The sequence below is a fragment of the Ranitomeya imitator genome, chromosome 2 (assembly GCF_032444005.1).
Source record: "Ranitomeya imitator isolate aRanImi1 chromosome 2, aRanImi1.pri, whole genome shotgun sequence".
Classification (NCBI taxonomy): domain Eukaryota; kingdom Metazoa; phylum Chordata; class Amphibia; order Anura; family Dendrobatidae; genus Ranitomeya; species Ranitomeya imitator.
Window position 1 is genome coordinate 219116117 of NC_091283.1, and position 13821 is coordinate 219129937.

A 13821-nucleotide genomic window follows, 5' to 3' on the forward strand; every position below is an offset into this window, starting at 1 on the left:
GCCCACTGCCCCTCTTAGCTGCTCAACCCTGCTCCTCCAAAACCAGCTTCTCCACCATGACAGAAGATCAGCTCTCCACCCTCCTGTCAAGATCACACCTCACCACCTGCACGCTTGACCCGCTCCCATCCCACCTCATCCCTAACCTTTCCACGGTCTTCATCCCAACCCTAACGCACCTCTTCAACCTCTCACTCACAACAGGTGTCTTTCCCTCATCCTTCAAGCATGCCAAGATCACACCCATCCTCAAAAAGCCCTCCCTCGACCCATCCTCTGTGTCTAGCTATCGCCCGATATCTCTTCTCCCTTATGCCTCCAAATTGCTGGAGCAACACGTCCATCTTGAACTGTCCTCCCACTTCTCCTCCTGCTCCCTCTTTGATCGGTTACAATCAGGCTTCCGTTCCCATCACTCAACTGAAACTGCCCTAACTAAAGTCACCAATGACCTACTAACTGCCAGGAGCAAGCGACACTACTCTGTCCTCCTTCTCCTGGACTTGTCTTCTGCCTTTGACACTGTAGACCACTCCCTTTTGCTACAAATCCTCTCATCCCTTGGCATCACAGACTTGGCCCTTTCCTGGATCTCGTCATATCTGACAGACCGAACATTCAGTGTCTCCCTCCCCCACACCACCTCCTCACTTCGCCCCTTGTCAGTCGGTGTTCCTCAAGGCTCTGTTCTAGGACCCCTACTCTTCTCCATCTACACTTTCGGCCTGGGACAGCTCATAGAATCCCACGGTATGCAGTACCATCTCTACGCTGACGACACGCAGATCTACCTCTCCGGACCTGACCTCTCCTCCTTGCTTACCAAAATCCCGCACTGTCTGTCTGCCATTTCAGCCTTCTTTTCTGCTCGCTTTCTACAACTGAACATGGACAAAACAGAATTCATCATCTTTCCCCCATCTCACTCTACCCCTCCACCAGACCTATCCATCAATGTCAATGGCTGCTCACTATCCCCAGTCCCACACGCCCGGTGCCTCGGGGTGATCCTCGACTCTGCCCTCTCTTTCAAGCCACATATCCAAGCCCTTGCCTCCTCCTGTCGTCTCAAACTCAAAAATATTTCCCGGATCCGTGTTTTCCTTGACCGCAACACTGCAAAAACGCTAGTGCATGCCCTTATCATCTCCCGCCTCAACTACTGCAACCTCCTACTCTCTGGACTCCCCTCTAGCACTCTGGCACCACTCCAATCCATCCTACACTCTGCTGCCCGACTAATCCACCTGTCCCCCCGCTATTCCCCAGCCTCTCCCCTGTGTCAAGCCCTTCACTGGCTTCCTATCGCCCAGAGACTCCAGTTCAAAACCCTCACACTGACATACAAAGCCATCCACAACCTGTCTCCTCCATACATCTGTGACATGGTCTCCCGGTACCTACCTACACGCGACCTCCGGTCCTCCCAAGACCTCCTTCTCTACTCCCCTCTCATCTCTTCTTCCCATAACCGCATCCAAGACTTCTCCCGTGCTTCCCCCATACTCTGGAACTCTCTACCCCAACACATCAGACTTGCGCCTACCATAGAAACCTTCAAAAAGAACCTGAAGACTCATCTCTTCCGACAAGCCTACAGCCTGCAGTGATCCTCAACCTACTGAACAGCCGCACAGCCAGCTCTTCCCTCTCCTAGTGTATCCTCACCCACCCCCTGCAGACTGTGAGCCCTCGCGGGCAGGGTCCTCCCTCCTTATGTACTCGTGTGCCTTGTTATCTGCTCATGTTTAATGTATTTGTCTATATTTGCCCCGTATTCACATGTAAAGCGCCATGGAATAAATGGCGCTATAAAAATGTATAATAATAATAATAATACTGTACAGAGGACTATGGGAGGTGCATAATAGTGTATGGAGAACTATAAGGAGAGCATTATACTGTATGAAGGACTATGGGGTATATTATGCAATGTGGAGGACTGTAGCGTGCATTATACTGTATGGAGGACTATGGGGGAGTGCATTATACTGTATGAATCACTATGTAGAGTGGAGTATACTGTATGGAGGCCCATAGAGTATGGGGTACATAATGCTATATGGAGGACTATAGAGTGCATTATGCTGTATAGAGGACTATGGGGAGTGCATTGTACTGCATGGAGAACTATGGGGAGTGCATTATACTGTATGGATGACTATGGGAAGTGTATTAAAATATATATATAGGACTATGGGGAGTGCACTATACTATATGGAAGGCTATGTGGGAGCTTTTATACTTTATGCAATCAATTTTACAGTGTGTAGACCCATTATACTGCATGGAGAGCTGTTTGGGGATCACAGTTGGGGGATCTTTCTGTGTTTGAGTCACCATACGTTCCTGAGAGAGTTGGGTGAGGTACACTGTGGTGAATGTGAAGGGTAGTATGGAGGAATTCACTGTGGGGGTATCTTACAGTGTTTCTCAGGCAGCTTTGTTGATACTTTGAGTGCAATGAAAGGGGAATCCAGGGCTCCAGTAGGTGGAAAATGTAAGACACACAGTACCACTCAGTAGTAGTAGATGCGTCATTGTTGTAATATCTGCAGCCAAGTCGTGGCTGGAGAAGTTGCCATGTTGGTCTGGGCCAGATGGTAAAAAACAGAAAAGTGAACGACTCCATCAGAAAGAACGTCAGCTGCAAGTCATCATCAATAACTGTACTGTAATCTTCTACATGTTCTGCAGCACTGGTATATACCACTCTATGGTCACCATATGGCAGTAATATTAGTGTTGATCTTTATATATAGATTACTTTCAGTAACAGTGCGGTCATCTGCTGAGGTTCTCCTCCATCCATGCTCCACCATAGTTGTAATCTGGGTAACCTGGTTAGGGTCCCACTCAGAGGTTTCGTCCCCCTGAACCAAAACCCTAACTACGCCTCTGGTGCCAGGTCATGGTAACTGCTATAGACTCACTGTATACTGAGCGGTGACTGTACCCACGCCGGCCTGAAAGCTGGAGGCTGCCAGGAGGAATGAAGTTCATTTCCTCCCGGCAGCTGGGTTTTCAGTGCAACGGCTGCATGGCTTTGGAACACATTAACTGATTAACCCCGTATCTACAGGTTCATAGCATTTGGGGATATGACAAGTTCCCTGTAAGATCAAGATTTAGGACTTGTTGGGACTGAAACGACTGCAATACTGATATCTTTCCAATCAGATTCGCAGCATGTTCTGTACATTTCATGGTGCATTGTAATTTAGAGACTCATCCACCGATGTACAGGCTACAGCACGTGTTAAACAAATAGCAGAAAACATCTTCAGTAAATTGAGGAGTGGTAGAAAATGATCTGAAATAAACCAATCATGCTCTGCGGGATTCTGCCCGCACTTTTGTACATTTCTTTAATTGTTGGCACAGTCGCTTTATATCCCACCGCTCGTGTAAGCAAAATGTGTCCCGGTATTTTTAGGTCTTGAATTCTGCCTTATTACTGAATTTTTATTGGAATTTTGTCAGTAATCATTTCTGAAAAAACTTATTCCACATCCTAAAAAAATTACACTGGACAAATGTGTCACCATTTTTGAGTTTACAACGTTTTAAGAACTTGAAGAACAATTAGACTTACTAGATATCAATTGAACAGCAAAATCTCCATCCAATCCGGATAGTCTGATTGTACTCCTTAAAAAAATAGATATATACAGTAAAAGAGTCTAAAACCTAACTTTTAATAGATATGGTTAACCTCTTAGTGACAGAGGTCATTTTGACCTTAATGACCAGGACAAATTTTACAATTCTGACCACTGTCACTTTATGTGATAACTCGGGAAACGCTTCAATGTATCCCAGTGATTCTGAGACTGTTTTTTCATGACTTACTGTACTTCATGTTAGTGATAAAGTTTGGTCTGTAGGATTTGCTTTTATTTATGAAAATGTTGAAAATTTGATAAAAAATGTGAAAAATGATGCAATTTTTCACATTTAAAATGTTTATGCCCTTAAATCAAATTGTTATACCACACAAAATAGTTAATAAATAACATTTCCCACATGTCCACTTTAGATCAGCACAATTTTTGAAACATTATTTTTTTTGTAAGGAAATTATAAAGGTTCAAAGTTGACCAGCCTTTTCTCAAATTTTCTCAATTTTCCAACCATTTTTTTTAGAGTCCACATCACATTTGAAATGACTTTGGGGGGGTCTATATGCCAGAAAATACCCCAAAATGACACCATTTAAAAACTGCACCCTTCAAGGTACTCCAAACCACATTTAAGAAGTTTACTAACCCTTCAGGTGCCTTACAGGAATTTTACTTTTACTTTTTTTTCACAAAAATTTTGCTTTGGCTACAATTTTTTTTTTACTTTAACAAGGATAACAGGAAAAAATTGACCCCTAAATTGGTTGTGCACTTTCTCCTGAGTACGCATATACCCCATATGTGGGAGAAAACTGTTTGGGCACACGGTGGGGTTCGGAGAGAAAGCAGCGATATTTGACTTTTTGAATGCAGAAATGGGTGGAATCGATAGTGAGCGCCATGTAGCATTTGGGGAGCCCCAAAAGTGTATAAACAGTGGAAACCCCACATATGACCCCATTTGGGAAAATACACCCCTCAAGTATTTTATCCAGGGGTATAGTGAGGATTTTTAACCCAAAGATTTTACATAGAATTTGATAACATTAGGTTGTCATATTGAATATGTCGTCAATTAGTGTGCTGACTACCCTAGACCAACGCTAACCCTTGACCAACCATAACTATTGCCCAACTCTACCTCTTGCCCAACCCTAACCCTAGCCCAACCTTAGCCCAACCCTAGGCGAACACTAACCTTACCCTAACCCTAAGTCCAACCCTAACTTTAACCCAACCTTAACCCTAGCCCAAACCTAACCCTAGCCCAACCACAACCTTAGCCTAACCCTAGCCCATCCCTATCCCTAAGCCCAACGCTTACTCTAAGCCCAACACTACTCCTAAACACAACTTTAACCCTAACCTTAATGGCAAAGAATAAAAGAAATACAAATTATAAAATAAAAAAATGTAATCTGCAGTCATGGCCAAAAGTATTGACACCCCTGCAATTCCGTCAGATAATACTCATTTTCTTCCTGAAAATGATTGCAAACACAAATTATTTGGTATTATTATCTTCATTTAATTTGTCTTAAATGAAAAAACACAAAAAGAATTGTCCTAAAGCCAAATTGGATATAATTCCACACCAAACATAAAAAAGGGGGTGGACAAAAGTATTGGCACTGTTCGAAAAATCATGTGATGCTTCTCTAATTTGTGTAATGAACAGCACCTGTAACTTACCTGTGGCACCTAACAGGTGTTGGCAATAACTAAATCACACTTGCAGCCAGTTGACATGGATTAAAGTTGACTCAACCTCTGTCCTGTGTCCTTGTGTGTACCACATTGAGCATGGAGAAAAGAAAGAAGACCAAAGAACTGTCTGAGGACTTGAGAAACCAAACTGTGAGGAAGCATGAACAATCTCAAGGCTACAAGTCCATCTCCAAAGACCTGAATGTTCCTGTGTCTACCGTGCGCAGTGTCATCAAGAAGTCTAAAGCCCATGGCACAGTGGCTAACCTCCCTAGATGTGGACGGAAAAGAAAAATTGACAAGAGATTTCAACACAAGATTGTGCGGATGTTGGATAAAGAACCTCGACTAACATCCCAACAAGTTCAAGCTGCCCTGCAGTCCGAGGGTGCAACAGTGTCAACCTGTACTATCCGTCGGCGTCTGAATGAAAAGGGACTGTATGGTAGGAGACCCAGGAAGACCCCACTTCTTACCCCGAGACATAAAAAAGCCAGGCTGGAGTTTGCCAAAACTTACTTGAAAAAGCCTAAAATGTTTTGGAAGAATGTTCTCTGGTCAGATGAGACAAAAGTAGAGCTTTTTGGGTAAAGGCATCAACAGAGTTTACAGGAGAAAAAAAAGAGGCATTCAAGGAAAAGAACACGGTCCCTACAGTCAAACATGGTGGAGGCTCCCTGATGTTTTGGGGTTTCTTTGCTGCCTCTGGCACTGGACTGCTTGACCGTGTGCATGGCATTATGAAGTCAGAAGACTACCAACAAATTTTGCAGAATAATGTAGGGCCCAGTGTGAGACAGCTGGGTCTCCCTCAGAGGTCATGGGTCTTCCAGCAGGACAATGACCCAAAACACACTTCAAAAAGCACTAGAAAATGGTTTGAGAGAAAGCACTGGAGACTTCTAAGGTGGCCAGCAATGAGTCCAGACCTGAATCCCATAGAACACCTGTGGAGAGATCTAAAAATGGCAGTTTGGAGAAGGCACCCTTCAAATATCCGGGACCTGGAGCAGTTTGCCAAAGAAGAATGGTCTAAAATTCCAGCAGAGCATTGTAAGAAACTCATTGATGGTTACCGGAAGCGGTTGGTCGCAGTTATTTTGGCTAAAGGTTGTGCAACCAAGTATTAGGCTGAGGGTGCCAATATTTTTGTCTGGCCCATTTTGGGAGTTTTGTGTGAAATGATCAATGTTTTGCTTTTTGCTTCATTCTCTTTTGTGTTTTTCATTCAAGACAAATTAAATGAAGATAATAATACCAAATAATTTGTGTTTGCAATCATTTTCAGGAAGAAAATGAGAATTATCTGACAGAATTGCAGGGGTGTCAATACTTTTGCCCATGACTGTAACTAAGGGGATGACACAGAGGGTATGAGTTACTAATTACTGGCTTTTGATCACTGTGATAGGGTCTATCACAGTGATCAAAATGAACCAATAAGAATTCCTGCTGTTGCCAGATCTCTACAGGTGCCATTTTTTTTGAGGAAGAGAAGGTAGAGGGCCGGAGAACAGAGCTGGAGGAACTGGGAGATGGCGGAGGTACTGGAGGAGCTTGGGGGCATAATTTCTCTCTCCCCTGACATGTATATCATGTCAGAAGAGAGAGAAATGTTTCCACTGTTTAGGCACATCAGCAGTTTTCCACAAACGTGACATGGCGTTTGTTCTTGATTCCAGACAATTTTGCTGTAAAAAAATCAAACGCTTCTCTTTCCGTTACGAGTTATTTATTAACTATTTTGTGTGACATAACTCTCTGGTTTAAGGGCATTAAAATAAAAAAATTCAAAATTGCAAACTCTTTAAAATTTTCTTCAAATTCCTGATTTTTTTTCACAAATAAACACAAGTCATAGCTAACAAATTTAGATTTAATTTAAATTCAGAATCAATAGGATTCGTTGAAGCTCCAGAGTTATTACCACATAGGAGACACTGGTCAGAATTGTAAAATTTGGCCCGGTCATGAAGGTGAAAACAGGCTTGGGTGGTAAAGGGGTTAATAATATATATGACACCTTGTGCCATTGTAATAGTAGGTAGCCTGTAGGAATAAATCACATGATTCTATTAGTACTAATCCTAGATTCATGGATGTAAATTAGATTTATTAGTGTAGCCTTTATTGACTTTTTGGGCATTTATATTACATTGATCAATCTTTGGGGTAGGATTGTGCTGACCCTTTAAGAAGGGAAAGGATCCTTGTGAGATATGTATTTGGTTACGGTTATGTGTATTGCTGTCACAGTGCACATTTATCTTATTGAAATGGAATAGGGAAATATAATAGCTGTGAGGCAGTGACAGGTGTTGTATGCGAGGGTCGCTATGTGTCCCCAAGGATGTGCAAAGAAACATATGGAGACCATGGGAGTGCATTGCAGTCACAGGCGTAGCTGTGATTGCAATGCAAAATAAAAGTGAGTATTGGTCTTGGGCATGCTATGTGTCCAGGGCAGATTTAAGAAAACCTGCTGGGCTTTCATTTTTTGAACAGACTACAGCAGGGGGGTCAAACTGCATTCCTCGAGGGCTGCAAACAGGTCATGTTTTCAGGATTTCCTAGTAGTGCACAGGTGATAATTTAATCACCTACACAAATAATGAGTTGGTGATTAAATTATCACCTGTGCAGTACAAGGAAATCCTGAAAACATGACCTGTTTGCAGCCCTCGAGGAATGTAGTTTGACACCCCTGGACTACAGGATGGTAGTGAGGCAGTCCATTTCCTCCCCTCCGGCCTGGGTTTTCCATGTGACCCAAGGCCACAGATTCAAGTCAAAAAGCCTGCAGTAAACGGTTTGAGTGTGTTAGTGTGGAGTTTGCAGCAAGTAGAGCTGACGGCTCTGCAAAAGCTCAGTCTGTGTGAAGGAACACAGAGCCAAGCAGAGCAAACTCCTGGCACCCCACAGTGTGATTCGGTGATGCAGTTGCCCTCGGTAACCAAACGCACTCATGGACTGCCATGTTTCCTGGTTGTGAACCGGAGAATAACGCATGTCGTACACTGTGTGACATTAAACATGTTTTGCTTTGAACTTTGCTGGGTCACTGCCTAATCACTGCACAGCGGGGACACCGCTGCACTACATAGCAATATGACATCTTAATATTGTGACCCAAGAGCGCACAAGGTCGCAGTGCTCTCTTGTCAGGCCAGAAATGCCCTGCTTCTAACCCAGACCCTGTGTCAGTATTGCAATAGAACTTGGTCACAGGCCGGGGTAAAAACTGTCCCCTATTTGAATACACTGAGCCCACCGAAGCGTGGTGTCTCAACTTGACGTTGGGAGACAGGAGAGGATATGTACTCAGATTTAGTGTGGAGCATCACCGTAGAGAGGCATGATGCGCTGGAGGTGGGACAGGAACGCAATGACATCAGGGGGCAGGACAGGAAGCACCTGTCACTCACCTGGAACACCAGGGAAGTAATGAAATGAATACTATTCATAACCGGGTATGTGCCTCCCTCTCATCCCATTTTTGACGGTGTAGCACTCTGCATGTTCTCCTGAGAGGTCTTACAGCCCCTGCAGCAACTCCTCTATCTATTTCTGTTTGAATACCCCATTTGCCTTTCAGACCCTGTTGAGTCCTTAAGTTTATAAGTACACTCTCCTGATGAGGTCGGATATTGAGGCAGAAACGCGTTGGGAGGGCTTTTGGTTTTTATTTGGGGCTGTTATATATAGGTAACACTTGGGCACTGCAATTGTAAGGGAGGGAGATATACAGGGCATGACAGGGAAATCAGGAACACTGCGTTTATCCTGTGTGTGACCACCTGTCTCCTGCTGAGGATCCTGTTTGGAACTATTGCAAGCTAATTGGGTGAGACCTGATATTATTACTAGCATGCACTGGTATTAATGAGCACTTTATTATTGCTACAATATATTTGTTTGTAAATAACCTTTTGCAGTTACTTTTCACTATATCTATTATATTACACCCAGTTCAGTTTCTGTACCTTTGTAGGGTCCCCGTCGGGACTCCCGCTCTGTGCCGCCTCCACGCTGTCAGGATGTAGCCTCTGCCTCTCCTTCCTCTCCTGCTTCCTGGCGTGCTGCCAGCAGGTTCTCAGGCAGAGTGCTTAGGTCATGGGCGTGCTCACTCCCAGTCTCTTAAAGAGACAGCACGCATTTTGTGTTGTTCATTGCTATTTCTAGCTCCTCCACCATAGGGAAGGCCCCGGAGCAACAAGTATCCACTGTTGCTTCTTCCGGTTCCTGTCAGCATGTGCTTCTGTTTCTGAAGTTCTCTGCCAGTGCCCTGCTTATACTCTGTCTCCACAGATCATCAGCTACCGGTTACCCAGCTATCTTTGACGACGTTCTCTCTGTCTACACCAGATCTGTCTCATCCTGCTAATCTGCCATCCTCATCTCCAGACAACGCCAGTACCGCTGGAACCAGCTTCTACCCGTACATCCGGTACCACCTGTTTAGCTCCACGTCTCCCGCTAACCCTGCTTGTCCGTTTGTCCTGCTGGGACAGCTGCCATGAGTTCGGGGTCTAACTGTAGGTAGCACCCGTGTCCCCCAGGCATTCCATTCTGACCCTGTTTGAGGGGACTTACCACGGGTGTCTGGGACTCACGTAGTCACGCCCACTTCGGAGCCCCCCGGACCGTGGTCCCAAGGTTCCACATTAAATCTTAATAAAAACGAATGTGAACTTCAACTTCTGTGCCTCTGTTTCCATTCGTTGCATATTAAAAGTTAGGTTTTATACTCTTTTGCTGAATATATATATATATATATATATATATATATATATATATATATATATATATAGAAGATTGGAACAGCATCCAGTACTAACTCACATGTTGTGCAAAGCTCTCCCAACTAGCAATCCAATGGTCTCCAATAATAGAGTAAAAAAAGGGAAAGAAGCACAAAAAATGAAAAAAAAGTGGACTTTATTGCCTGAACGGCGTGGCGACATTTCGGATGTAGTATCCTTTCTTAAGCCTAAAGCTTGAGAAAGCTACATCCGAAACGTCGCCACGCCGTTCAGGCAATAAAGTCCACTTTTTTTCATTTTTTTGTGCTGCTTTCCTTTTTTTTACTCTCTCTCTCTCTCTAGATATATATACTGTATATATATATGACTTACTAGACAAAGTGAATGTAATAAATGCTATATCGATTGCAGTAAAGTAACCCGGAACCCCTTGGATGTCTTACCATATCTGTGTCCGAAACTGGGCCGAAACTTGTGACATATATTTCTGTCTTAACTTCTGTCACGGAATCTAAAACAACAAAACTAGTTTATTATATTGCACAATAGCAGCATAAAAAAATAAAAAAGACAAATAATTATGACCTTTTTTTAACCCGTTATCAGCCATCAGTACCTGAACATGGGCCATTATTTCAGTTTGTTCAGCTATAAGGTAAATTATTCACATAAATGAGTTTACTTCAGCAGCCCATCCTGAAAGGTATGGAGGGATGGTTAATTGCCAATGACAAAGTGTCACCGCCTGAGCTGTTATCAAAAGATAAGAGATACAAAACCAATAGATCAAAAGTGTCAAAATAACTGAACATGGCCCCGTGGTTCCACAGAGCGGCTCCTCCACCAGAGAAAGATGTAACAATGTGCCATTTAGCACGCTTTAGGTTTATTGTCATCAGACGGGACACGCAAAGCTGACCCCTTGACTAAGCATGGAAACCAAAATTTGTGAGTTGAAGAAGGAGGCCATAAACTCTGGACAGATGTTGGTTTGAGCCAGAAAAGAGAAGAAGCTTTTCAAAATCTGTCAAAAATAAAGGATAGGAAGTTCCGTAAATGTTGAGTATAGGCAATAGGCCAGACATGAAGTCTTGAAGATTTGTGGGGTCTCCACCTGTCCAAATAATATAACAAGAAACCCTCATAGCTGGCGGGAACTGGAAGATTGAGCAGAGAGATTATAGGTGTAACACAAAGTGGGCTCAATAGGTGAGGTGGATCCCCTAAGCCCAATATCTCGGTGGGCACACGGGCCATGCGTATCAGTACACCAGCTAGGTGGAGCATGCAGATCACAGCTGAGGGTCCGGAAATTACAGGCAAGCAGGCGGGATGCTGGAAATCATAGAGAAGCATCCAGGAGACTGCAGGAAACCAAGTGGAATTCTGAAAACCGCATTGAAGCAGGAAACGTCCAGGAGACCTCAGGCAAGAAGGCAGGATGCTGGAAACTGCTGGCTAGCAGGAGATATCCAGGAGATTGCAGGCAAGCAGTTGGGATGCTGGAAACCTCTGGCAGGTGGGAGCTGTCCAGGAGATCTGGCAGGATACTGGAAACTGCAGGGAGGCGGAAGACATGCAGGCAGATTGCATAGTTACTGAAGACCCTGGCAGATTGCAGAGTTACTGAAGACCCTGGCAGACTGCATGGAGACACAGACTGGTAGCAAACAAAATTCTGGAGTAACATGAAAGTCTAATACCATGGAAGCCAAACACAGCCAGGTAGACATCCTAAAAAAACGCAGGCGGGCACAAAGAAGAGGTCCTAGAAGACCAGGGACGAGTAGCAAACAGAAACTCTGGAGAAACAAGAAAGTCTAATACCTTGGAAGCCGCAGACAGCCAGGAAGACGTCCTGAAAACTGCAGGCAGGTTGAGATTCTGTGAACCCCAGGCAAATAGATAATGATAATGGAAACTGCAGGCAGGTAGGTAAAATCATAAAGTCATGAAGACCACTGACAGCATGGTTTCTGGAAACCGCAGACAAGAAACTCATGGATGGGAAGCCACAGACAGCCAGGAGATGTCTTGAGGAATGTGGACTGGAACTGTGCACAGACAACTTAAAGAGTTACTAGCAAGTCTTAGAGCAATACCAAGACCCAGGTGTGTGTTTTGGGAGGCCAGGAAATACAACATTCGAATGCATGCTCCACTACTTACAAAGCCTGAGGTGGTGCATAAGGAAATAAAAATGGACCGGGGCAGGGTTGTAACAATAGGGCCAAGCATGTCTAATTGTAAGTGCCCAATTATAAACCAAACAATCCCATAAAAGCAAAAGCAGACTGACAAAAAGGTTAAGATTTGCATCTCTGGGCCTAGTTTCAGGAATCCAAGATAAAGTGTGAAAATTACAAGCAAAAAGACAGTCGTCTAGCCCAAAAGAGAGTTCATGAAAGGCGGAGTGAGACTGGCCTAGCACATGCATCAACGCTAACGCCCTATACTCTTAAGGTCAGGAAGACCAGAGTCCTGCACCGTGTAGACTTGGTAAGAGTTGCAATATGCTGAAAAAAAAAAGACTAAATAGCCACAGCCAGCTCACCGATCCACGCAGGTGCACGGACCAGGATGAGTGAATAGCAGAAGGAATAGAAGAAAGGCGTTCCAGCTCCTTTAAAAATTTCAAAAACTTTATTTCTCCATTAAAATGCGAAACAGCAATCCTTGCCTTAGTGAGAAAATGTGAGTGCAGAGTACATGCGACGCGTTTCGATCTAAATGATCTTACTCAATGCATTTAGATCGAAACGCGTCGCATGTACTCTGCACTCACATTTTCGCACTAAGGCAAGGATTGCTGTTTCGCATTTTAATGGAGAAATAAAGTTTTTGAAATTTTTAAAGGAGCTGGAACGCCTTTCTTCTATTCCTTTTGGTAAGAGTTGTCCTAGATATTCTAGGTTAGAAAGTACAGCACACAAACTTTAGAAAAGCCAACTGGGATATAGGGAAGAAAGACACTGGAACCAGAATGGGAAGGGCTTTAAAACGGGGAAGAACATAGTGCATTGACTCTGCCAAACCAGGACTTGGCACCACGTCTATAAGTCTATAATTACAAATCGCACGTTCTTATACTAGAAGGATATTTTTTTAAAATAAAATCTACTAGTGTGATCTGGTAGAAATATATCTGCGTATTTAATACCTGACGACCAGCACTTAAAGGGAACCTGTCACCATGCGATCTTCAGGCAGCATGTCATACAGCAGGGGAAGCAAAGCAGGTCGATGCATAGTTTTGAGAGCAATTATTCAGTATAACTTTTTATTTTAATCATTTCTCTGTTCTTTCTGGGGATTTTTGGACCAGTTGGCGTTCCTACCAGTGAGTCCAGTGGGTGGTCCCATCAATGACTGACAGCTGTCCTTGCATAACTGTGCGTTCAGAGGTAGCTCTCAGTCACTGATAGGACCACCTACTGGACCAAAAATCTCAGAAAAAGAATCGGTGTTTCTGCTCTATAACATGGTGCCTCCAGATTTGGCTTCATTTTTATGGTGACAGGTTCTCATTAAATGTGATTACTTAGACAAGATATGCAGCTTCTCCTGTGGACAAGGGCGCTAGGGATAGGAGCTCCATTTGCACAGACATGAAAATTGGGGTCAAGTTACATTATGTTCCTATGAAGCCTCAAGTCCAATGCTGTTACAGGGAGAGATCTAGAAACCTTCAATAATACACTTGGTCAAATGGTAAAGGGTAAGACATT

The 13821-nt window shown here is 43.7% G+C and overlaps 1 protein-coding gene across 1 annotated transcript in view; it reads right to left on the bottom strand.

The window, feature by feature from the left end:
* GABRA3 (gamma-aminobutyric acid type A receptor subunit alpha3) overlaps nt 1-13821 on the bottom strand; it is a 196090-nt gene that overhangs the window by 90520 nt on the left and 91749 nt on the right. The window contains exon 4 of the mRNA XM_069748611.1: nt 10537-10604. Coding sequence (XP_069604712.1) covers nt 10537-10604 — 68 coding nt within the window. The remainder of the gene's footprint in view (nt 1-10536; nt 10605-13821) is intronic.